The sequence below is a fragment of the Pezoporus wallicus genome, unplaced genomic scaffold, assembly GCF_028554395.1.
Source record: "Pezoporus wallicus isolate ANWC-B61680 ecotype Strahan unplaced genomic scaffold, APGP_CSIRO_Pwel_v1 contig_3181, whole genome shotgun sequence".
Lineage (NCBI taxonomy): Eukaryota > Metazoa > Chordata > Aves > Psittaciformes > Psittacidae > Pezoporus > Pezoporus wallicus.
In genome coordinates, this window is record NW_026641700.1 from 2079569 (window position 1) to 2102584 (window position 23016).

Sequence of the window (23016 nt, forward strand, 5' to 3'; positions counted from 1 at the left end):
AGCTGGTAATAGCAGATAAGTGTTTCCTTCTTGATAAGCAAGGAACTAATGATAACAGTGTGTGCTATATGTAGCTGTGCTTGATGTTTCCATATATTTTTGACTTTACTCAAACACTCTACTCCTGCCTGTATACATAGCATGCATTAGCGTTTTGAAGTATAGGAATAGACCTGCATTGGTCCTAACGTTTTTTAGGATATGCTCAAATAAAATGTGTAATGTTCGAGGTATTTCAGCATCCTGGCATAGCTTTATGTTTATCAGATGGATTCTACTTGCTTATTCAGTTTTTATACTAGGGATTTGTTGTTGTGTCATGAGTTCAGTGATGCTGACAGTTACTGTGTTTTAATTCAGTGTTAATATGACTAGAAAAAGTTCACTGTGCTAATGGTGGAGAAACTACTTTTATCTGGAACACTGTTTTTTACCTTGTATTCTAGAGAGGGTTTAATGGGGAAGGAAGGAATCTAAAACCTAGGAAGCTATTAGCAACTTTTTTGTAGGCTGTACCATGTCTTTTATGCAACCAGTTCCTGAAAATATGCTGGAATATTAAAATATTTACTCTAGATATCCAGTTGCAAAGTCCAAGTAGCAATATATACTGCAGAAAAGCATACTTTATTCTTGTATTTCTTATGGCTGCTATTTCCATTTCTGTCCTTTGTTTTCTTTTTGCTGTGCATTGACATGCATACTATTTCAATGGAATTTTTTAGTCTAGTGAAAACTTAGTACAAATTTCATGAATCATTCCTTGAAGTGAGATTCCTGTCTTGAAAGATGCCTAACTGCTTACATGTTCCATTTAGTTAAGTGCTTGTTGGGAGGGACTTGTCATTTTGGTACCTAGTTGGAGTATGCTGCAGCAGAAGTCCCAGCTTGTTGATACTTTGTTAGCTAGTGCATGTATGATGCATGCATAAATATTTCCAGGATAGTTTTAGAATTATTTTTTCTAGAATGAAAATACAACTAATTTATATAAGAACATAGTTCCTTCTATAACTTCCAACTTCCCTGTTTTCTTCAGCAAACATGAAAATTTCACATAGAAACTTGTTTTTACCTATCCTTGAATACCTGTATCCCCAACTGTAATGCTCAGAATTTTGTATTCAAGGGCTGTTGCTTGTCAGTTCCTTTTCATGTGTCACTTCCATTTTCCAGTGTATTTTATTCCTAATAATGTTCCCACAAGAGAATATGGGATAGATGCTCAAATAAGAAGCCAGTATAACATGATTAATTCTTTGCCAGCATGTACCAGTTTACTTTTTCTTTGTAATCCTATGGTTAAACTGGTAAACCAAACCAGTTTGGTTTGCATATGTGCATAATACCTTTTAGGGCCCTTATTACACCTGTGTGTTAGGATAGCTCATTTTCATGATTCATCACAGATACCCTGGCAGAAGTCTAGTTATTAATGTAGTGATTAATGTGGATAAAATCAACCAGTTTGCTCTGTTGGTTCTCTTGTCTTTACTGTGCTGCAGTTTTAATAGTTGATCTTTGAGGTTTTTGTTTATAATTTAAATCAAGTTTGTATCTGTAGGATCTGCTCTTCCATTGTCGGAGGGGGAGGAAATGTATGTGGCTTTTACCTAGGCATACTTTCCATGCCTCTTCCTTGTAAATTATTATAGGATTGTTCAACGTATTGATCTCTGTAGTGCCTAGTATAAATGTGAGACTACATGTGTCTAGTTTGCTGTTCCCTTGCTTGATGGTGTGGTATGTGAAAACAGCATGTTTTTGATTTCAGGGATTGTAGGAGAAGTAATCAGTACTCTTCTTGAGGAGCCTGCCATCCCAGGAAAAGTATTTGTGGTTTTGTGAGAGGAATGGTATCGCTAAACCTTCTAATGGAAATACTGATATGAGGATAAACATTCTTTTCCTGTTTAATGAAGAACTGAAATCCATTGCAAACTTAAATCTGAGGGCAACATGACAAGACTATGTTCTCTTTATATGAAATTAGTGGGACAGTGAAAGTGGATAGGGCAAGAAAAGTAACAGTGAATTTTGGATCATGATATTATACAGTTTGGGAACTTTGGTAAGTCACAGCAAGAAGAAATGCAGAAGGGATAATGCATTTCCTCATGCCCTCTTCAAAAATATTTATTGGGACTACAGCTGACTAGAAAACTTCTTATTAAACCCAGACTTTTCTTGGAAGACAGTTGCATTTAACATGGTTAGATATGTTTGATCGTGTTCATTTTGAAATACCTCAATTTTAAAAATAAGTGTTTGTATATAATGGGTACAGTTAACTGAAGTCTTGTAGTGTTTTGGCTGATAATGATTTTTTTTTTTAATGTAGTTTTTGGATGGCATTAAAGGTAGCTGCTGTGCAATGTGGAATAAGAAATCCCTCCAGGAAAATTTAAGAGTCAGTTTTAAGAGATACAGTTTTCTTTTTTTTTTTAATTATATTAACAAATAATACTGACTTTAAGATAATATCTTCTCCCACATATCTTTGCCGTTCTAATTAGTACTTATCAGTAATTCCTGACTTTCTGGTTGTGTGAAATCAGATTTGCTTTTTTCTCTTGTCTTACTTGCATGAGTATGGCACTTTTTGCCCATAAACCCTGCAATTTATTGTGTAAATTGTTAATGCATATTTGTGTCTGTGTTGTTTTCTAGTGTAGCCCTGTTCTAAGCCTCATGGTGTTTCATTTGTTTTATCTTGGGGGAAGGCCTTTCAGCCTCCCGCCACTCTTTGCGAACAGGTCTCTCTGCCTCAAATATTTCCCTGAGAGGAGAAAACCGTTTGTCAGTTCTTCTCAATTACCTTCTTCCTTCTTCGAGAGCTGGAACCCCGTCAGCCTCAAGGTGTACAACCCCTATAACTACCCCTCAAAACACACCACCCTCCAGTCCTACCTGCAGCCACCTGCCAACCACAAGTGCCCAGCCAAGTCCACTGCAGGGCAAGGAATTGCTGGTGTCACCTGCCAGTGATGATATTCCTTCAGTAGTAATCCACCCACCTGAGGAGGACTTAGAAGTGCAGGAATGCCATGAAAAGAAGACAAAGGAAAATACTGACAAAACACCAGGCAACTATTACAATTTAAGCTGTCCGTGTGTGATGCTGTCTGCATCTGGATCACTTGCATTGTGATGTTTTTGGCACATAACTTTGGCACAAAGGAATATGTGATAACTGTTACTTTTGCTGCATGTTTTATTTATTCTCAGTTGTTTCTATTTCCTTGTTTGGCATTTTTAACTTTTTAGCTTTTAACAAAAGCCAGCAGAAAAAAGAACATGTTTAATTAACCTTCATTTGTCTAATTTAAAAAGGAATAATGTTTTTAAAATGTAACATATAAGCAAAATGTCAAAAATGGTGGCCTTTTCCTTTCACTCACCTACAGTCATGTCAGGTTTTGCTTTGCTGGGTTTTTTTGTCAGTGGTTGAGTTAGTATTTTAAACCAGTGTTTGATATCCTGAGATAGCTACAGCCGAAGATGTAGTGAAGTATTAGAGATGAATATGAAAAGAATTAGGGAAGGTAAAATTATCAGTGATGTTCCTAGCTTATTTGTATCATGAAGTCTTTAAGCAGTTGTTTTGCTTTTGTTCTGTTAAAAACAAGGGCCACTAAAAACAGTGGCAGTTTATGATGAAATTGGCCAGTTCAGTTCATCTAAAACTGTTTTCAGATAGCTATACATTAGTATAGCTCTGCTTCAGTATCTGGCACTTGATCATTATTTTGTTGTGTTAGATATGCAAAATAGGGTAAGGTAGGTAAGAGTTTATAATTGTAGGTTTGTAGATCAGAGCTCAGCAATTTATTAATTTTTTGCCTTGCAAAGCTATTGTTCTTTGCATGTTAAAAGGCACCTGGATGTATAGCTAAGTTGAAAGAAAGGATGGATAGTTCTGACAGCTTCTTTAGTAGTTTTTAGTAAATATTTAGTAACGTCTGCATTCTGCATGCATACTGCTATGCTTGCTTTACTTCTGCAAAATTATCACCTATTTGGAGACTTCAGGATTCTTCTAGATAGATAATGGTTTTAAGATCATTTCTTTTGGCCTTTAAGCTCCTCCTGGGGGTGGAGAGGCTTAGGGTGTGGGGTGTTTTTTTTGAGTTTCCTTCCTCACTTGTTTAAGAGCACACTTACATCTAGCAGTGAAAATACGCTGACAGAGAAAAGGTTGTGGTTATCTCTCTTCACATTTTGCAACTGAATCGCTGAGAAGGAAAGAGCAAGCTAAGTTGTAGGCTGTCATATTGAGTTGGAGTAGGGGTCTATCTTTACTTAAATTCAGAAAAGCAAACAGAAGGCTCTTTTCTCCCATTTCTTTATGGGAAAATACAAGAATTAAGATTGTTCTCTCTCATGGGTGATCTTGCAAAGGTAATAAAAAACCAGAACTGAAAGAGCTGTAATTACTCACCCAGTTCTTACTTTTCTACTCATCTGACAGGAATTACAGCATGCCAGACCCAAGGTTTTTAGAACCCAAGAGAAGGCAAACAAATGAAGATCAAATACTTTATGCCCTAACATACCACTAATAGAGCTTTTTGATGCCACTAATATACCACCAGTAGAGCTTATTGATACCACTAATAGAGCTTTCCACCAGAATCTCCAAGTCATGTTCAAATTGCTTTTGTGCCTTTATGCTTCTCATAAAGGAAGAATCTGAAGGGATGATTTCCCAGTTAATCCATAAATGAAAGTCTTCTCAGAGAAGGATGAACACCAATAATGATGGAATATGTTTTTGTTTTCTGAGGGATTTTCCCCCCTTTTTTAATTCAAGAAGTCATCTGAACACAGAGACACATTTTCTGTAGACTTGCCTTGAAGACATTCTCAGGCTATGACTTTGTGGCTGCAATTGGACTAATCTCCTGATTATTACTTCCTGGCCCTGCTGGCTGCATTATTTCTGATACAGACCAGGATGCTGTTGGCCTTCTTGGCTGCCTGGACACAAGCTGGCTCATGTTCAGCCAGCCTTCAGTCAGCACACCCAGGTCCTTTTCTGCCAGGCAGTTTTCCAGCCACTCTTCCCCAAGCCATTGGTCCATTCCGCTATAAGTTACGGTTTGTATTCCCTCTCTAGTAATTCAGAATATTGCAATCTGAATACTTTTCCACATCTGTATAATTAAGTTTGCCTCCTGTGAGCATTAGGAATCTTGTTAATTTTCTAATAGGTGGCTTTCTTCTGTGTAGCATTCATCTATCTTTGACCTTGTGCTATTGAGACTTTATTTTTGGTCTTTATAAATAGATGGAAGGTTACTGAACTTAATGTGAATTACTGTAAAAGGAGGGAAGAGGGGAATACTTTCAGTCTACCGCTTTTCATCAACCAGTCATCAGTTCGTAACAGGTCCACCAGGCAAAGGGTTCTGTTAATGATATTGTTCTTATTTTGTCATCAGCTGAAGAGCAGCTTTTGTTTTCCCATCTTTGAAACTGTTGATAATGAATTCCATAGGTAGAGCTAGGAAGAGAGAGAGCTGTGTCACAGCTAAAGGTGAACACTCTTAATTCACCAGTATCATTAAGCTTTCTTAATGTCTGAACAGTGGCAAAGTGTCCTGTTTTAAGAAGTCTTTTGGTTCATTGATGAATGTACATTAAAACTGAGTAAGATAATATTTAGAACAGCTTTGCTTTTACAATAATATACTGAAAATAGTAATTTAGAAAGATGTACATATTTGCCTTCTAAGAGCAATTTTAATATTTTCCCATTAAGGCTCATTGGAATTTAGTTTTAATAATTGATTTTTATTTCTGTAAATACAAATATAGTGTGAGTTTGTATTTGCAAGTTTTGTGTTTCATAAACTTTCACTATACAAACACAATTATGTTGGAATAATCCTGCTTAGGTGTTGAACTGCTCTTATTTCCCCGATGTATTTATTTTTACCTGAAGTAGAGATGTGAGGCAAATGTCTGTATTATTCTTGCTTTCTTTTTCCAGTAGATAATGTCCATTAGATTTTTGTGATCACAGTAGTAAACTAAGTGTAGTTGGCTAAAGAAATGAATATGACCTTTAGTGAAGGTGTAGTTTTCAGTACTTTAACTTGAGTGATCTTAGGGTGTTTTAATCCAAACTTAAAGACTTGATCAGCTGTTATCTTTCTAAGGAGACAGGTGGTATATCTGCCCAGCTAACAATGTCAAGAAGAGAACTGTGTATTTTTAACTATCCCATTGGTGGCTTTGGAAAAACGAGATGAATTTCTTCTCTGTCTTTGGTCTAGAAAAATTACTAGGTAGACTTCCTTTTAGCGGTAGCCTTTGAGGTTTTTATCTACTGAACTGGAAAGGAGAAGGAAAGAAGTTGTTCTGTTAGTGAGAGATTTCAGTAAATGTATTTCACAATTAGAGGTGATAATATCAGACTGATATACATAATAAAACAGTATCATATGGAAATGCTTGATCAGGTCTGTAAAACTTAGTAGTCTTCTCATGTGAGCAGAGCAGTCTGTCCAACTGCAAGACCAGCAGAAGGAAAGCTATTTACATGTGGTTTAAAATCAGACAGGTGTTCCTGTATTGGTGCCAAAACTTGTGAATCTTGACTGTGACTGGTTGGAGAAATTTTGAAGGCAAACTTTTTAGAAGAATTGGTATCGCAGAAATAGATTAGTTTACGCTAATGCGTAGAATCCTTATTTTCTGTTCTCCTCTTTGGTTGTTTCTCCACATTTTGTTCTAATCTCTGCTTGCTCTTGCTCTCAGAGCATTTGTGTAAAGGGCAAAATGATGCATTATTGTTCATCTTTCATCAGTTACCTTTATTGTTATGAGGGGGGGGAAAACGTGAAAGAAGTTTGTGTGTATCCACTTTCATATTATGCTCTTCTGCAACAACTGCTTAATATTTCTGTTCTATTTCTGGTCCTACAAATACATCTTAACATCAACTCTTATGCACTTAAAAGACTGAACAGCTGATTTTGTAGGTGGTTGATTGCTGTTAGTCATTCTTGTGAATAACGCATACATCTTGGAGCAGAAGGGTAGAATTGTGACTGCTTTGTTTTCCCTAGCTTACCTAATGTTGTATTTCTAGGGTTAGCTAATTACTTGTGCGTGTTAGGATTCACAAACAAAATTACAGCTTACTAACTTCATTTGGTTTTTGCTTCAGGAAAAGCTACCCACACCACTTACATCCCTATGAACTGTAAGAATGAAAATTAATGGTAAAAGCTTGGGCCTGCATGTTTCTTTGATATGATGGCTCTTTGAATGAGGGTGTTTTTTTTGTTTGTTTGTTTTTTTTGTTGTTTTTTTTAACTAAATTTGGGGATCAAATAAAGTTAATTTGGTTATCATTTGAAATGCTAAAAAAGTCAAATTACTAAATTATAAACACGGATGCAATTAGCTATGCAGTAGTACTTAAGATAGAGCAATAGCCAACAGGTAGCCAAGTGAGGACTTCAGTTTTATCTTGGGTGGTGCTTGGCCTAAATACAAACTTTCTGCATGTAATACAATGTTGAGACTTTTACTCTTTGTCCAATGTGGTTTTGAAAGCATGTTAAAGCATGATTTTATCACCGTATGTGAAAGGTCTAGTGTAGACAAGCAAGGCCAAATGCACTTCTAGTGCATGTTAAACTGAACAAGTAAAAGCTCTATAGTGCAAAAGATGGGATTTGGGCTTGGTTATGCATGCCTAGACCAGCTTTTAAATGGTAGTTGGGAAGGGATAGCCGTGGGACAATATGGTATTCAGGTGTACAAACACCTGGGTTACTTGCCTTTTGCACCCTTAATGAGCCGGGAATTCACTGTTGCTAATAGCATGGCAAGCTATATAAAACAGTTTTGTCTTGAAGCAGGTGTCAAAAGGAAGCTGTATGTTTAATAGTTTCATTGCACGTGCCTCTTCAGCTTATGTGTTAAGAGACACCATTTCATATAATAACATCTGGTCAGGTCAATACTTGGAGCTTTGGTCTGTAGATGGGAATTGTGGTTTGTAAGCAGTCTCTCCTTCATGTAGTACACAATTTATTTGTGCAAGTTAGTTAACTACTAGGCTATTGTTCCTTGTAATTGTAGTCTGGCTTGCCAAGGCTTTTACATTTGAAATAATTGCTATAGAGAAGACTAGGGAGCAGAGGTGTTGCTTTTTGTGTTTGAGGACTTATAAATATAGCAAAGATGCTGTCTGCTACTTACTAGAGCAGTTATGATTAAAATGTCAAAACTTGTTATTTTTTTCTGCACTTTAAGTAGCTCTAATTTACTGGTGACTGTTCTGCAAATGGCCATCATTTGGGCAATACTTATGTTTTTTAATGTTGTCATTATTTTGACAACACAGTGACTTGTTAATGTTGCATTTATGATACTAATGTAGGGCACCCTTACTGAATAATTTGCACATTTGCTTTAAGCAAGCTGCCACATTGAGTGTTGGTAGTGTCGCATACTTGGTTCAGTTCGTACACCATTTTGAACTTAACCCTTTTGTTTTGGTTTAGGGCTGTTAGCATCTCCACAATCAGCACCTGGAAATTTAGACACTGGAAAAACCGGAGAGGTTAAAGGTACCGGGGCAGGAGGAAGCAGAGAAAATAGCACAGTTGATTTTAGTAAGGTAAGTAACCTTAATGTTTAGCAGAAAATAACTATGTAACAAAAAATGTGGTTGTAACTTCCCTCTTATTTACAACTAAGAAACATATAGGTACACGTGTAGGAATGTACGCAAGACGTATGTACTTAGCTGTAATTTGTATGTACAAGTGCCACAATACCGTGTAGGCTAAATGCGTCAAATGTATTTGAAAGCCCTCCCAGTGGGACTGAACTTTGTTTCCTTTGATCTTTTCATTATTATGGTAACTTCAAGAGTGCAGTTGCTGTACTTTCTCATGAAGAGGGAGGTATTTTCAGATTTGCTATAAAGACTCATAAAACCAGTATTATAGATAGTGTTGTAACGTTTTCCCTAGCACAGACTTTCTGGATTTTTTGTAAAGAGGGCTTTGAAAGGAAATTTGTTTTGTATGTTTTATGAGTTTGCTGTAGAAAAGTTATTATTGTGCATCTTAATCATTAGGAGCCTACAATACAACTTTCTGAAGGAAATCTTGTGTCATACTGTAAATCCTTTGTATTTCTTTCCTAAATTTAAATTTTCTGGACAAGTTCCATCTGTGAAACTAAGAAAATTGGTCAATTATGCTTAAGGAAAGCTAACTTACACTGTAGTTCAGATCTAATCATGGCAGGGGCCATATATTCCTGTCACAGTTTTTGTTTTTTCTTGGCGTGTCCTTCTGTACACCTGCCTTGTCTCCTGTTGCGCAGGAGTCAGCCTCCTGGCACTGTAGTTGTGGCACACTTGGTGTGGGACTCAAGAGGCCACCTGTGAGTTCTCTAGATAGCCATGTAACTGGTGCTTGTGTGTATGTGAACAGAGTTCATGTGCTGTACCATTTTCTGATGCTCTTCTGTAATTACAGAAACAAATGTCAGTATTTTCAGCCATCGTATTTTTGACAGATGAAGACAAACATACAGATTATATTTCAAAATTATGACCTATTTGAAATATACAGCTGTGAAACAACTACTTGCATTCTAGAAACTATGTGTAATTACATGAACTCTCCTTAGTTAATTTTGTGCATAGATTTTATTATATCCCATCACAGAATGTTTGTTCTGATAAGTAATATTAGAAAGGTGGTTTTGCAGTTTGGAGTCTTCTAGAATATGGTAGGTAGTAGTAATTCTAACTTCTAGAAAATAGTTTATTAGTTGGCTGCCTGACATTTTCTGCATATGTTTGTCTTTTCTGTACTGTGGGATATATAATTTGCCTTTGTAGCATAGATGTCTAGTAAATATTGATAAACTTACGTAAGGGAATAAACACTTGTTTCATCTTTGCATGAATAGGTTGATATGAACTTCATGAGGAAAATACCTGCAGGAGCAGAAGCGTCAAATGTATTAGTGGGAGAAGTAGACTTTCTAGAAAGACCTATTATTGCTTTTGTGAGGCTCTCCCCAGCTGTGCTTCTCTCAGGTCTCACAGAAGTTCCAGTTCCTACACGGTAAATAACTGCTTAGAAGGTCTGGCTTTACTTACACAAGATAATAATAATATTTAAGATCTCAAAAAGTTATACCTTTTTATACCTACTGTATTAAGCTCAAGAAATGTAAACTTTTGTTTAACATGATGTCAGTCATTTGGTGCCAAATTTAAAGGAATAAGATTCACTATAAAGTCTCTGGATGCTTCAAATGCATATAATGATTCTGTCTTAAACAAGTGCAGAAGCTGAAACTGGTAGTTGACCTGGAGTAAAAGCAGTGAATTCTCCAAGCTTGTGTTGCCATTTTAAATATCGCATGAAGATTGTGGAAAGAGTCCACAAAGTCTGAAAGTCTGTCTAATTTGAAACTATGCTCATTGTATAGAAATACTCTGTATATGAATAACCTCAGTGGTGGAAAAACTTAGTTTTTTCAATTACATGCCCAAATCTATGTGGCTAACACTGGGGTAACCAGTCTTCAGCTAATACATTGAATTGTTTTTCAGTCTGCAATATTCTATCCTTCCTGATGCACCCACCCTCATCCCCCTGATATCATGGGTCTCACAGTATACTGTGTGTAAATTACCACAGTTCATCAAACATGAAAATGCAGGTCCCATGATAAAGATGGCAGGCTGTTTTGTCACTCATCATAGAGGGCACTTCATTTTCTGTGCACATTGATGTATTTGTCTATTCTGTGGTGTTTGGCATAAATTTGTCCATTTATGTGTTTTGGTGGTTGTCTTTTTAATATTTTAAAATTATCAAAGTGCTTGCTTGGTAATTTTCAATTTATACACTCTTACTGAAAAGCAAAAATAATCTTAGCAATGTTCTATAAATAGGAGAATATTTGGGGACTAGTTGCTCATAAAGTTTCTTGGGAAGTTCCAGAATTTCTGCATACGGATTATTGTATTAATGTAGCTAAAATTATCCTGTCCTGAATTTTTCAGAATGGTTTAGACTTGCAGATTTGGAATAGCATATTTGATTCTAAAGACGCGGTTTCAGTAGGACAGTTACCTTGCAAAGGAAAGATAACTGAGCTTTTTGTACTATATGGGGAAAGAAGGCACTACTTTTTAAAAGTATGTTGTTTGTACTTAAAAATTTTATTTTCATGGAGTATAGGAAGAAGGTAATGAAGACAATTATGGAGGTTTGGTGCTTTGTATCTGTTTAAATATATAAGATACTAATCCTGTTTGGTGGTGTAATAACTGTTACTCTGATTGGAAATGGAGACTGTTAACATAAGGTGTGACCCACACCCAGATTGAATTCCCTCCCTAAAATGTCACTTTTACCTCCTTAGGTATTCAGAATACAGACTGTCTTCCACTGATACAGGACCAGGATATGTCCATATGAGTATGCCCAGTGTGTTCCTTGAAATATATCAATGTATCTGTTGTGTGACGAGCCCAGTCACAGCAAGTAGGAGGGGTTTAACTCCCATGAAAGTGATAATTGATCATCAGAGAGGCTAGAGCAGGTCATAAAGCTCCTGGGCCCTCACTAAAAAAGTCTTTGCCAGTGGGAATGTCAGAAGTGCTTATAACTTGGAGGAAATATCCATTAAGCTCTAGTCTGTGGATTTCTACTACATATCAGGCATTATAAGAACTTGAAAAATCAGGCTTAATCAGGAAGCTTTTGTAGTAATTTTGGTTCAGGATTCGAGTTCCTTCCATTTGAGGCCAACCTTTTCTTAGTCTTGCAGCAGTCAAGATCTGAAATGGTGAAGAGGATTTTTACTTCACTACTAAATTTTCTTTAAGCATTAGTTTGAAAAACCCCTCTGAGCATATTCAGTTGAGTCAGCTGTATTCTTGATTGCTCTCTCCACAGGTTTTTGTTTTTGTTGCTGGGACCAGCAGGAAAAGCTCCACAGTACCATGAAATCGGAAGATCAATAGCAACACTTATGACAGATGATGTGAGTGATATTTTAAACACTTGTGATTAAAGAAGTCCATAATAATGTGCTTACCAACTGTTTTTAATTAAAATATTCTGGAGTGCAGGGTTAAAATCACCCCACTCCCACAAACTGGTTGAGTAAGTTTATAGTTTTCCATTTATTTCTTGTGTTAGTGAAGTAGGTAATGGTAAATTAATTCTTTCTCTTATCTTTCTTGAAGGAATCCTAAATGTATTTCTGAAAAAAAATTGTAGCTTTGGTGTATAGATTTCCTGTGTGTCTTAAATTAGGAAATTGAACTATTAAATGGAACTGAGCCTGATATGAATCTCTCATGTTTCAAAAAGGACACAGCAAACTGCCCAAGTGTTCTGGACAGTAAGTTTAAGAATGTGATTGAGTCATCAGAGATCTCTTTTGAATCAAAGTGATGTCAAATAATTAGGATTTTACTAGGCATCTGAAGTCATATGCTTAGCCCTGCTGAATGGTTTTGAAGAGCCCCGGGGCAGTTTGGACTTTCAAATACTAATGTTATCTTATTGAGCAAAATTAGAATGTTTTAATTCTGACTTCCCATTGAGCACCACCTACTGACTTGCTGATAATTATTAGGGCTATCAAGCAGAAATTCTAAGGTTTCTTTACTCTAGAACAGTTTAAAGTTGGAAATGTAAACCAGAAATGGGTCATTTTACAGTTGGCTTCTAGTCTGTTAGTACAGTACTTGTACAGTGTGAGAACTGCATATTAAAAGCTTTAGTTGCCACTTCTAATTTTTAAGGTAGCTCTTAATGCAAAAGTATGCAACTAAAGTAAAAGCCTAACTTTTGAGGACCTTTAAAAATATTCCATGCCTTTTAAAAAATAGTGAAGTGTTCCTTGTAATCGCATCCTCTTTCAAAAAAATCAATCCACCACCACTGTTTTGTAATTTCTTCTTGTAGGTTTTCCATGATGTTGCCTATAAAGCGAAAGACCGAAATGATTTGTTGTCAGGAATTGATGAATTTTTAGACCAAGTGACAGTCCTGCCTCCAGGAGAATGGGATCCATCTATACGAATTGAGCCACCAAAAAGCGTTCCTTCCCAGGTAATACTATAAAAACATGCACGTAAATTGTGTACTGAATGTATACTTCAGTAGAGCATCAGGAGAGTCCCCACATTTGGGATTGTCAATTTAAGTAAAAAAAAAATCCAAAAGTGCATTGTCAATTTAAGTAACAAACAAAACAATCAAGCAAAAAAAGTTTTTTTCCTTCTGTACTTTTAAGTAAGTTGTATTTACTATATTTCCTTTCATAATGCTGAAATGAGTTTCTGTGAGATCTAGAAGAACTGGTCAGAAGTTGTACCTTTAGTGCGTGCTATAAATTTGATTATTAATCAAAAAATGATCAGCAAGAATATTGTAATTCTTCTAAAAACTTTTATTTGCATACAGCATTTATTGAAATGTAATGTGTATTGGCTAGCATATAATGTTCACAGAATATTTATGAATTAGATTAAAAACTGGATCATATTGCTCAGTTGTGGCACAAGCTTAGAATTAGAGCCAGGGCAAAGCTGGACCTTCGAGGGACTCAGATTTCTTCCCTTTCTTCTTCACAACTGAGAGGAATTGCTGCTGCCAGGATCAAAAGTGCTCTTGATTCAAAAGGTTGACATTGGTGTTGAATCCAGTGGTGATTTAGGGGTGTGGGTGGAATGGAACGGGTGACAGGAGCACAGTCTGTTCATGAATAGCCTGGAGCTACCACTTAACTTGTTTCCAAAGTAAGCAGGCCTCAGGGCTTTTTGCAAGGCAAGCTGGACTGAGAAATTTATGAGGAGCTTGTGAGCAGCTTGCTCAATAGGGGAATGACTTCTCATTTATACTGGAATGACTTCTTACTCGCACTTCAGCTAAACACTGTGTGTCAAAAAGTGAGGTCAGTTTCTGTTGGAAGCTAGAGGCCTCTGCTCTGGAAATGATTGAGGTGGGGGGAAAAGAAACATAAAATTTCTAGGCAATCATGGTTGAGCCTCTACTGTGTTTTGAAAAGGTAGCCTTTTTTTCATCATGTTTCAGGGACATATTTCTTGTAGAAAGAGGGAAGATATGGTTGTGCAAGGTACTACTAGTAAGAGCTTTTGGGGAGTTTTTGTACAGTTCTAGTCATCTGTACTCAAGATGACTTTGGCAAATGGAGGATTGCTGATGAGCTGGGAACATGATAAAGGTTCGGGAGGTGTGAAGTCTCTGCATGCCGTCTTTGAATTATACTTCTTAGTGTAAAGGCACTCTGAAAGTATGATATTTTTCTTTTCCTTTTCCCCCACCTTTACCGCCCACAGGAGAAAAGGAAGGCACCTAAATTTCCAAATGGATCTACTCCTACAGGAGAGACTCTCAAAGAAGAAGGCCATCATGCTGGACCTGAACTTGAGAGAACTGGAAGGTGTGTTCACTTTCTTAAATACTAGCTACTATAAAGAAATAAAAGTAATAAACCTTCACAGTTTTTAATGGTGACATTTGAACATAAGAATAATGGTGTGTCAGAGCGCATCCTTTTTCCTTTTCAAGTGTTGAATTCTTGCCTATAAATGCCAATCCACTTAAAGCATTTTCAAGCCTGTGGCAATGTTTCTCAACACATTTGCGAAGGATTTCGTATAAGATGCTGCCTAATCTAACTAACTGACTTTAGGAGTTTGATTTTTATAATTGTCAGGAATAAGCAATTATCATAATTGTAGCAGGAATATACAGTTTTCAGTATTGGGCTAGGTACTAAAAATTTCAATTTAAATCTGCTTTATTAAACATGTATGAAATGGAACATTCAGGGATATAAAGGGGAAAGAAAATACTTTGGTATTGGTTATGTTTTGGATTTGGTCAGGTTTCTTTTAGATCTAAACTAAAATTGAAGGAATTTCTTTCAGTTGACTTGCATTGTTATTCCCAGTTAGTTCTGAAATACTTGCAAAAAAGTCCAACATTGGAAATATCTGGTTAAGATTAAACCTTAATATCTCATGTATGAGAGAGTATGGATAAAATCAACTGAGAAATTCTGAAAAATATGTACAATGATGTCATCCCCAAAATAATGAACTTCCAAATGAAATGCATCTTTCTCATACCTTTGCAAGAAGGACTTTACAACATTTGTGTTGATTTTTACTATTTTGGCCTTGTTATACTTACTTTCTGCTGTTTTGCAGACAGTATGTGGAGCTGAGAGATTAATTTCTGCCCACAGTTATTGTTAGATGAGACTCTTGTTTTTCTTAGGAATGGAATATTAAATTATTTTTTTCTAATTCAAAATAAAATCTTTTTTTTTTTGTAGGTGCAAATTATACCTAATATTTTGGAGTCTTGTAAATTTTTTGGAAACTGACAAAAGCTTTTTTATTTCTTGCGAGTAATTTACTCATTTGAACTGACATGTTTGATTTTTATATTTCCGTTTTAGCATATCTCTATACTCCAGGTGAAAACACTATTAACAATAGTAGACCTAAATTTATTTATGGATCTAACCATATGCATGTAGAGAATTTGAATCAGCTTACTGGAGCAGTAATATTGAAATATGTCAATGCAGTGGTCTTGGTTGAGGCTTAGCCCATTTGTTCTGTTCCTTCTTTTGAATGTTGCAAGACAGATTTGACTTAAAGCATTATTTAGGTAAAAGCACTTGCAAAGATATTTTTTCAGTATCTAGCCCATATACAAAAATACCTAGCCAGCATTTAAAAATGTGGATAACCTGCTTGATTATGTTTGGAATACTACTGAAATGGAATAGATACGATTCTCATTTACTTTTTAAACTGTTATGAATTAATCTGGATTATGAAATAGCTAATTTGTGCTGGAAGTAGGCACTGGCAGTCATGTGTAGCCCATAGTTTTGAACTAGCTAGAATCCTCTAGTGTACAGTTTGACGAGTTTCATCTCACCTATTTAGGCTTTTTGGTGGTTTGATACTTGACATCCAAAGGAAAGCACCTTTTTTCTTGAGTGACTTCAAGGATGCATTAAGCCTGCAGTGCCTGGCCTCGATTCTTTTCCTATACTGTGCCTGTATGTCTCCTGTAATCACTTTTGGAGGGCTCCTGGGAGAAGCTACACAAGGCAGAATAGTGAGTACAAAGAATGGTAGTGGCCAGGCTTTTAGACCTTCAGAGGCAAGTCACTGTGTGCATTTGTCTCATTTATTTATACTTGTATTTGAAGAATTTACCCACAGCACTTGATTAGCCTGCCCCAAAGCAGATCTTCCCCAAAAGGTAATTGCTGTGGAAAATGTGGGGAACCCATGTGAACAGGAGAAGATGCACAGTGGAGGTAAAAAAATGTTTATCCTGCCTTATTGGATGAATGGCTTTCATTAATTGAGAAAAAGGCTTGCATTGCCTTCTTTTTGGCTACGTAAAATAATGAATAGCAGTAAAGGTGCACCATCCCACTAGGCCTACTTTAGGCAAAGTCAGAAGCTCAAGGTGGATAGTCAAGAACATGTACTGGCCTTGAGTAGTAGGCCTATGAGGATGATAATGCCTGCAGCGTATGGGTAGCAGTCAATTGTGTATTTAAGTAATGGATAGGATATGCATATGCTTTCACTAGTGGTATGTTGTTAACTATAAAGTGGCTAAGGTTTATGAGCAGAAAATACTCTTCATTTTAAAAGACTTGAATATAAACCATACATGTACAAAGTTTTGGTAGTGTTAATGTTGGGCAGTAGATAACTTTGGTTTTGGGGGCGGGGAAAGAATACTTAAAATCACCAGTGTCAGTAACTTAGTATTTTTGTCGATTGGCTTGTGAGTTAACTAGTCTGAAGTGTATTTTCTGTTTGTAAATCCGTCATGAAGAAACAAGGCTCTGTCGTCTTGGGGGAAGTAAAGATGTATTTAGACATGTCCTTTACAAATTTTAAGTTTCTGGTTAAGCTTATGGGCCCATAGAAATCATTTTGATACTTAGATCAAGTTCTTTAAGCTTGTATTATATTAAAATTTAGTTAACTGTTATATCTCTTTCAAGTAGTGCTGTTGACTCAGATTTTTTGTTTATTGATGTAGCACTTCAAGCTGATAGCAAATGCCAAAATAAATTATCTCATTCTGTGTGCTGTTTTTGACACTGGAAATGTAGGAATGGCTATCAAAATGTTGATGTAACTTTTGAGTGTGCGTTATGTATAATTATGAACATATGCTCCTTTTAAAGCTTGATTCTTAAACACCTTCTTTCTTTTAGCTATCTGGAATTGTTTGCGGGTTTGTTGCTGCCTTCAGATACTTGGTGTGCATCATTGAATATAAAATTTAGTTACTGCACACACATGTTCAAGCACAGTAGCTGACACTGTAAGGTACACAGTTTGTCTTTGAAACCTTCCCTCACATTCTCAGAGGTCATCACCTCCACAGTACTGTCCCTGCCACCCTGATCGAGAACCCCAAGGTTAATGCATTGACTGACCAAATGCACTAATTCTCAGGTAGTAAAACAAGAGACTGTGATTATATATATGTTGTTTTTCCTAATGTAATTAACAAAGGACTTATATTTTCATTTCTGATAGCCCCAGTACAGCAAACTGTTTTGCCCAGTTCTAGGTCTTCCCTGATTTGGAGCTTAACTTTGCATAAATACTGTTTTCTTAGGCTTATGTAATTGTAAAATAGTAAACACTTAAAAATTCCCCCAGGAGCCCTTTAATCTGTAATCTGTGACTTCTCATAATTAGTGTATTTAACTATTTTCAAGTAATTTGCATATCATTTTAGCATCTAAAAAGTCCTGCCCCTCTGTTTTGAGGTGCAGCATAACTTCTTTTTAGCAGAAAAGTGTTAAAACACCTAAATCGTGAGCTGAAGTAAGTATCTTACTTCAGTGAAAAGAAATGCATTACCAGGAGGGACATTGTTTTACTGCTCATCTATTTTTGGTGTCATGTATGCATAAACTGGTATTGTTATGTAGCTTCCCCTGCACCTCCACCTGTCAAGTTTCTTTCTTTTGTAATGCTTGGTTGACTGATGCAGGTTTTTAGTAAGGTATGTTGCAATATATTTGTCTGTTTTCTTTTCAGAGACAGATTATTCTTTCTGTAAACTACATGTTGAGTAACTTTTATTTTCTTATTTTGTGGTAATTGTTGGTATGTTTTTCCTCTGTAGCTGGCACGACTAGTAACTTGTTCTCATGGTTTTGGATGGCTTTATGTTTCTCAGGGACTGAAGTTTGCAAAATCTTTTTTCCATGGTATTGTAACTGCAAAACTGCGTTGTTATTTTTGTCTCAAACATCAATATTAATTGCAATGTTTTTACACCTTGTTTCTAAGTTAATGCATCTTAAAACTGTGTTTGTGCAGATGTGATGCTAAATGATAACCTGAAAGGCAGCATAGTTACAGCAGTTTCTTTTCCCCCAAACAGAGTGCAATAGAGTCTCTCTTTGGAGCCTCATTAACTGGGATTGCCTATTCTCTCTTTGCTGGGCAACCTCTTACTATTTTGGGGAGCACCGGACCAGTTCTAGTATTTGAAAAAATATTATTTAAATTTTGCAGGTAAGTGATGTTTGTATTCTCTTGATGTACTTTCTAACTTGCTAGCCTGTTACAGTAGCTTTAATTGAAAACAGGTGTGTGCTAAAAGTGTACGTCCATGAAGATACAAATGCAGTGTCAAGAGACTGAGAGATGGATGGGGTTTGGCCAAGCTGTGAGGCACTGGTGAGCCTTGATGAGAAAATCAGTGATAAGTAGTGGCTAGGACTTAAATAAAAGTTACGTTCTGATTGTGTTGAGATGCTGGCTTTGGTTCTGCAGGGGTAAACAGGGGTTGATCTGCCTTCTAGGAGAAAACATCTAAGTAATTCTAGAAAGATCATTCCCATGATGCTTCTCAAGCTAGGTATTTGCACCCTCAATCCTAGAAACACACTGCAATGTTGCTTTGATTTGGTGGAAGAGGAGACAGAAAAGTTTCTGCTTCCTTCAGATCTAATGTTAAGGATGAGGAAAGTACCTCTTGAGCTTGGCCTTAGTATCTGTTTTCAAATAGAATATAAGTGACTTTTGGCTCAGTTAATTCTTCTGTTTCTGTCTTCACACAGGGATTATGATCTTTCCTACCTCTCCCTGCGAACTAGCATTGGTCTGTGGACTGCATTTTTATGCATAGTGCTTGTAGCCACAGATGCCAGCAGCCTTGTGTGTTACATCACTCGATTTACTGAGGAAGCTTTTGCAGCACTTATATGCATCATATTTATTTATGAGGCATTGGAAAAGCTTTTTCATTTGGGAGAACTGTATGCCTTCAATATGCACAATGACTTGAGTAAACTGACTTTATATTCGTAAGTACCAAGTTTCTGTCTGTTAGTAAAATATGTAATGAAAATGTTTGTAGCACAGAGACATACCATTTACTAAACTGCAATGTGTGCCTGTCCTAGGAAGGGGAGGAGGAATGCTGGGGGTGGTATGGGCATGGGAAACCTCAGAAAAATTCTATTCTGGATGCTGCGGATTGAATTTTCTCTGTTAGCTCTGGGTGGTTGGAAGGGATAAGGGGCTGTGACACTGCCCGCTTTAATTGTACCTTTATTAAAGGTCAGTCTGGAGATTAGATCAGAACAGGAGTTCTGCCTTTCCACTTCTAGAAATCGTGATAGTTTACCTGACCTGGGTGAGGATTAATTCCAGGTAGCTGAGGCATGGATAGGTTCTGCAACTTTCACATTCTGTACACAAGCTGTATAAGTTACTCTGTTGCAACTACCTCATAGCAATTGCTGCTTTCCAATCTTCTCCTGTTTCTTTTTGCTGTTACTTTAGGATCCAGTTAGGAAGGAAAGTATATTTGTAGAATCATAGAGTGTAGGTTTGAAGGCATGTTAAAGACAATTTAGTTCCAAACCTCCCCATGAACATTTAGTGCTTTTTCCTTCTTTATCTTCGCACCATCAGGATGCAGGCTTGCCCTTCTATGGTTCTTTGTTTTTTTGGTATCTTGACAAATCTCATAGAAAGAGGAGACTTACTTCTTGCTTACTCTGTTTCTCTTCTACATAAATGTTTATGTGTTAACCTTACGGTTTGGTGTACTTAAATAGCTTTGATTTAATTGGATGTTTTCAAATAACCTTCAGTATGTTATATGGTTTTGGTTGGTTTATTTGGTTGTTGTTTTTTTTTTTAACTGATATGTACGTCTGTCAACCTGCCTGACAGAAAGGACCCTGCAGTCCAAATTTGCAAACCACTGCAGTAGGGAGGGGCACTTTTAGTTGTACAAAAACTTACTGAAAAATGCATGTATGTAGTTGCTTTAAATCTGAACAGTTTATGTATTTCTATCTTCAGTTAGCCCACTACATACTCAAGAAGGGTGACTTACTTCATGGTGAACAGTTTTGTCATGTGTAGATCAGAAATCATGCCAAATGCAAGATAAATGGCTAACTACCAACATTTTAGAAAAGAATCAGAAACTTCTAGTACCTAATGACTTGTCTAGTTTGAAAAGGAGTTGCTGAAACTGAGTCATCTGCACCAATTTCTAAAATGGAATGGATTTTTAACTTAATCTTTTATTCACAATATGTAGAAGTCTGCATATATTATCTATTTAATTTTATTATCGGATGTCGTTCTATATAGAAACTGGCAGAACAGCCAGATAATTACGTCACTGTCTTGCCTGCTTCTAAATCTTTAAAATACATAGTTTGGATTTTTTGCCTAATCTGTTAAACCTCCTGAGCAGTTGCCTCTTTGATTCTTCTTTTCCCACGCACCCCCAATAATCCTAATTCATGCCATGTAAGGAGGAGCCTTATACTCTGCTGCTTTCATAAAGCTTGGGGTAAACTGTGTTTTAAGCTTTTCAGGATGTTTGAAATCACTGCACATCACTGCACTTTGGCACATATGGCTTAAAAGCATATACATTAATTTTTAATTCCCTTCAGATGTGTGTGTGCTGCTCCTGAGAATCCCAGCAATGAAACTTTGCGGGTATGGAGGAATATGAATAAGTCTGTGGAAAGTATAGCATGGAATAATCTTACAGTTCCTGTGAGTATCTAAAAGCTGTGTGTGTATGTATAAAACTAAATACACAGTACCACTCTTGATTATTTTTTTCTTCATCTTTCATCAAGAAATATTTGAACCTGCACTGTTGTCTTTAAACCTATGGTTTTGAAATCTTTTATTCCTCCCATAATGTTTTAAACAGTCATTGTAGTTGCTCGGATCAGTGAGTGCATGGCAGTAAATGCTAAATATCATAAAACGCAGTAGTATCATGAAATGTCTGATTGAGGTAACCACTTGAATTCTAAGAGACAGAACAGTCTTCTTTGTGAATGTTGATGAGATAAATAAATAAGAAATTGCCTCCCTCAATTTCCTGGAAAGGGTGAACAAATATTTTTAAGAAGAACTGAAGATGGAATCTGCAGTTAAAATGTGGTAGCAAACACTTTTCATTTGTTAAACATTGGTATGAAACTAAAATAGAATCAAATAAACTACCTAAATAATGATTGGAAGAAAATAATTACCTGGGAACTTAAAACAGATGAACTGTTTGAAGGCATAGACTTGAAAGCATTTTGTGTTATGTTTCATAACTCTGTGTGCCTAATTTGGCCATCTTAGGATATCTAAAATGGCAGTAGATAGCCATGTATGTGCTGTCCGTGTGTCTGAGCCTAGACATTCATACTGGAAGTAGGCATTTTGCACAGCACAAATACTGTGAAAAATCTCAGTGCATTGCTTGAGGCATAGCTGCAGTGTTTTCTATGTACGACCAGTGGCTCCTGCTTTACTATAATCACATAGGATGGCGGTTTTGAACTTAGTTTTTATATATTTTTTATATTTATTATGTATTTTATATACCTTTTCATTCTCTTAAACGTCTTTAGTCTTCCCAGAGATACATAACTGATCCAAAATTTGGTGCTTATAATCAAAGTACATTGTTAACAGGATGAATTTTTGTCTTCAGTTAAATTGTCAATAAATTAACCTGTTCTATAGACCAGGTTGTGGTAGTGCTGCTTACTGAATTTATTGTTGTTTCCTCATAGTCTGTGTGTCTACTTTAATTCTTTACTTTGCATTTCAGTAAGCCTTTTTGATAGGAATCATCTGACTTTGCTTTCTTTTTTATTCGTATTACTTATGATGCTTTTCTACTTTTTCTTCTTACAGTTGGATAAAGCTCATTTTATTAGAGTCCGTTTTTTTTTCCTTAACTGTACTGGGACAGAACAGTCAAGAATAAAGACGGGAGAAACTAAGGAGATCTTTTTTCATGTTCACTGGCTTGAAAGTTGCTGTCAATAGTCTGCTTTTCTTGGGCTTTGTCCTCAGTCTATATTTATACATTCAGTTATGTTATGCTCTGAGAAATAGAAATGAGGGTGCATATAAAGAAGCTGTTTCCATTCTGGTATCTTCCAGCATATTTTGTCGTCCTGAAATAATCTGTGATAATCAGTGTGGCTCTTCTGCAACAGACAGCACACATTTTTGGCATTTCAGGCAGATGAAGGAAAGAACTCCCCTGTTTGTGATTGTAGAAATTCTCGAATGTGTTTTATATCAAAAACTGCAAGTTAGCTTGAATGTACTAAATGAATGAAATACAGGAATTTAAGAAGTTTTTCTCTTTACAGGAATGTTTAGAATTGCATGGTGTGTTTCATGGATCAGCTTGTGGGCGTCACGGACCATATATTCCAGATGTTCTCTTCTGGTCTGTCATATTATTCTTTACAACATTTTTCCTCTCCTCTTTCCTTAAGCAATTCAAGACCAAACGCTATTTCCCAACTAAGGTAATTCTGATTAGACTATTTTTATCTTGTGATAAAAAATTAGTATAACTTAGAGGAGTTGAATTTTCTATTTAGCCTCAGAAATTTGTATGCGAG

The 23016-nt window shown here is 36.3% G+C and overlaps 1 protein-coding gene across 8 annotated transcripts in view; it reads left to right on the top strand.

The window, feature by feature from the left end:
* The window catches only part of SLC4A7 (solute carrier family 4 member 7), an 84877-nt gene that overhangs the window by 51294 nt on the left and 10567 nt on the right, over positions 1-23016 (top strand). For 5 of the 8 annotated variants that reach the window (XM_057424815.1, XM_057424818.1, XM_057424816.1 and 2 more), the window contains exons 7-17: positions 2724-3086; positions 8526-8641; positions 9952-10109; positions 11958-12045; positions 12978-13124; positions 14375-14478; positions 16004-16178; positions 18492-18625; positions 19174-19419; positions 21037-21142; positions 22759-22920. In XM_057424815.1, coding sequence (XP_057280798.1) covers positions 2724-3086; positions 8526-8641; positions 9952-10109; positions 11958-12045; positions 12978-13124; positions 14375-14478; positions 16004-16178; positions 18492-18625; positions 19174-19419; positions 21037-21142; positions 22759-22920 — 1799 coding nt within the window. The remainder of the gene's footprint in view (positions 1-2723; positions 3087-8525; positions 8642-9951; positions 10110-11957; positions 12046-12977; positions 13125-14374; positions 14479-16003; positions 16179-18491; positions 18626-19173; positions 19420-21036; positions 21143-22758; positions 22921-23016) is intronic. The other 3 variants (XM_057424822.1, XM_057424821.1, XM_057424820.1) reach the window with 1 other exon arrangement.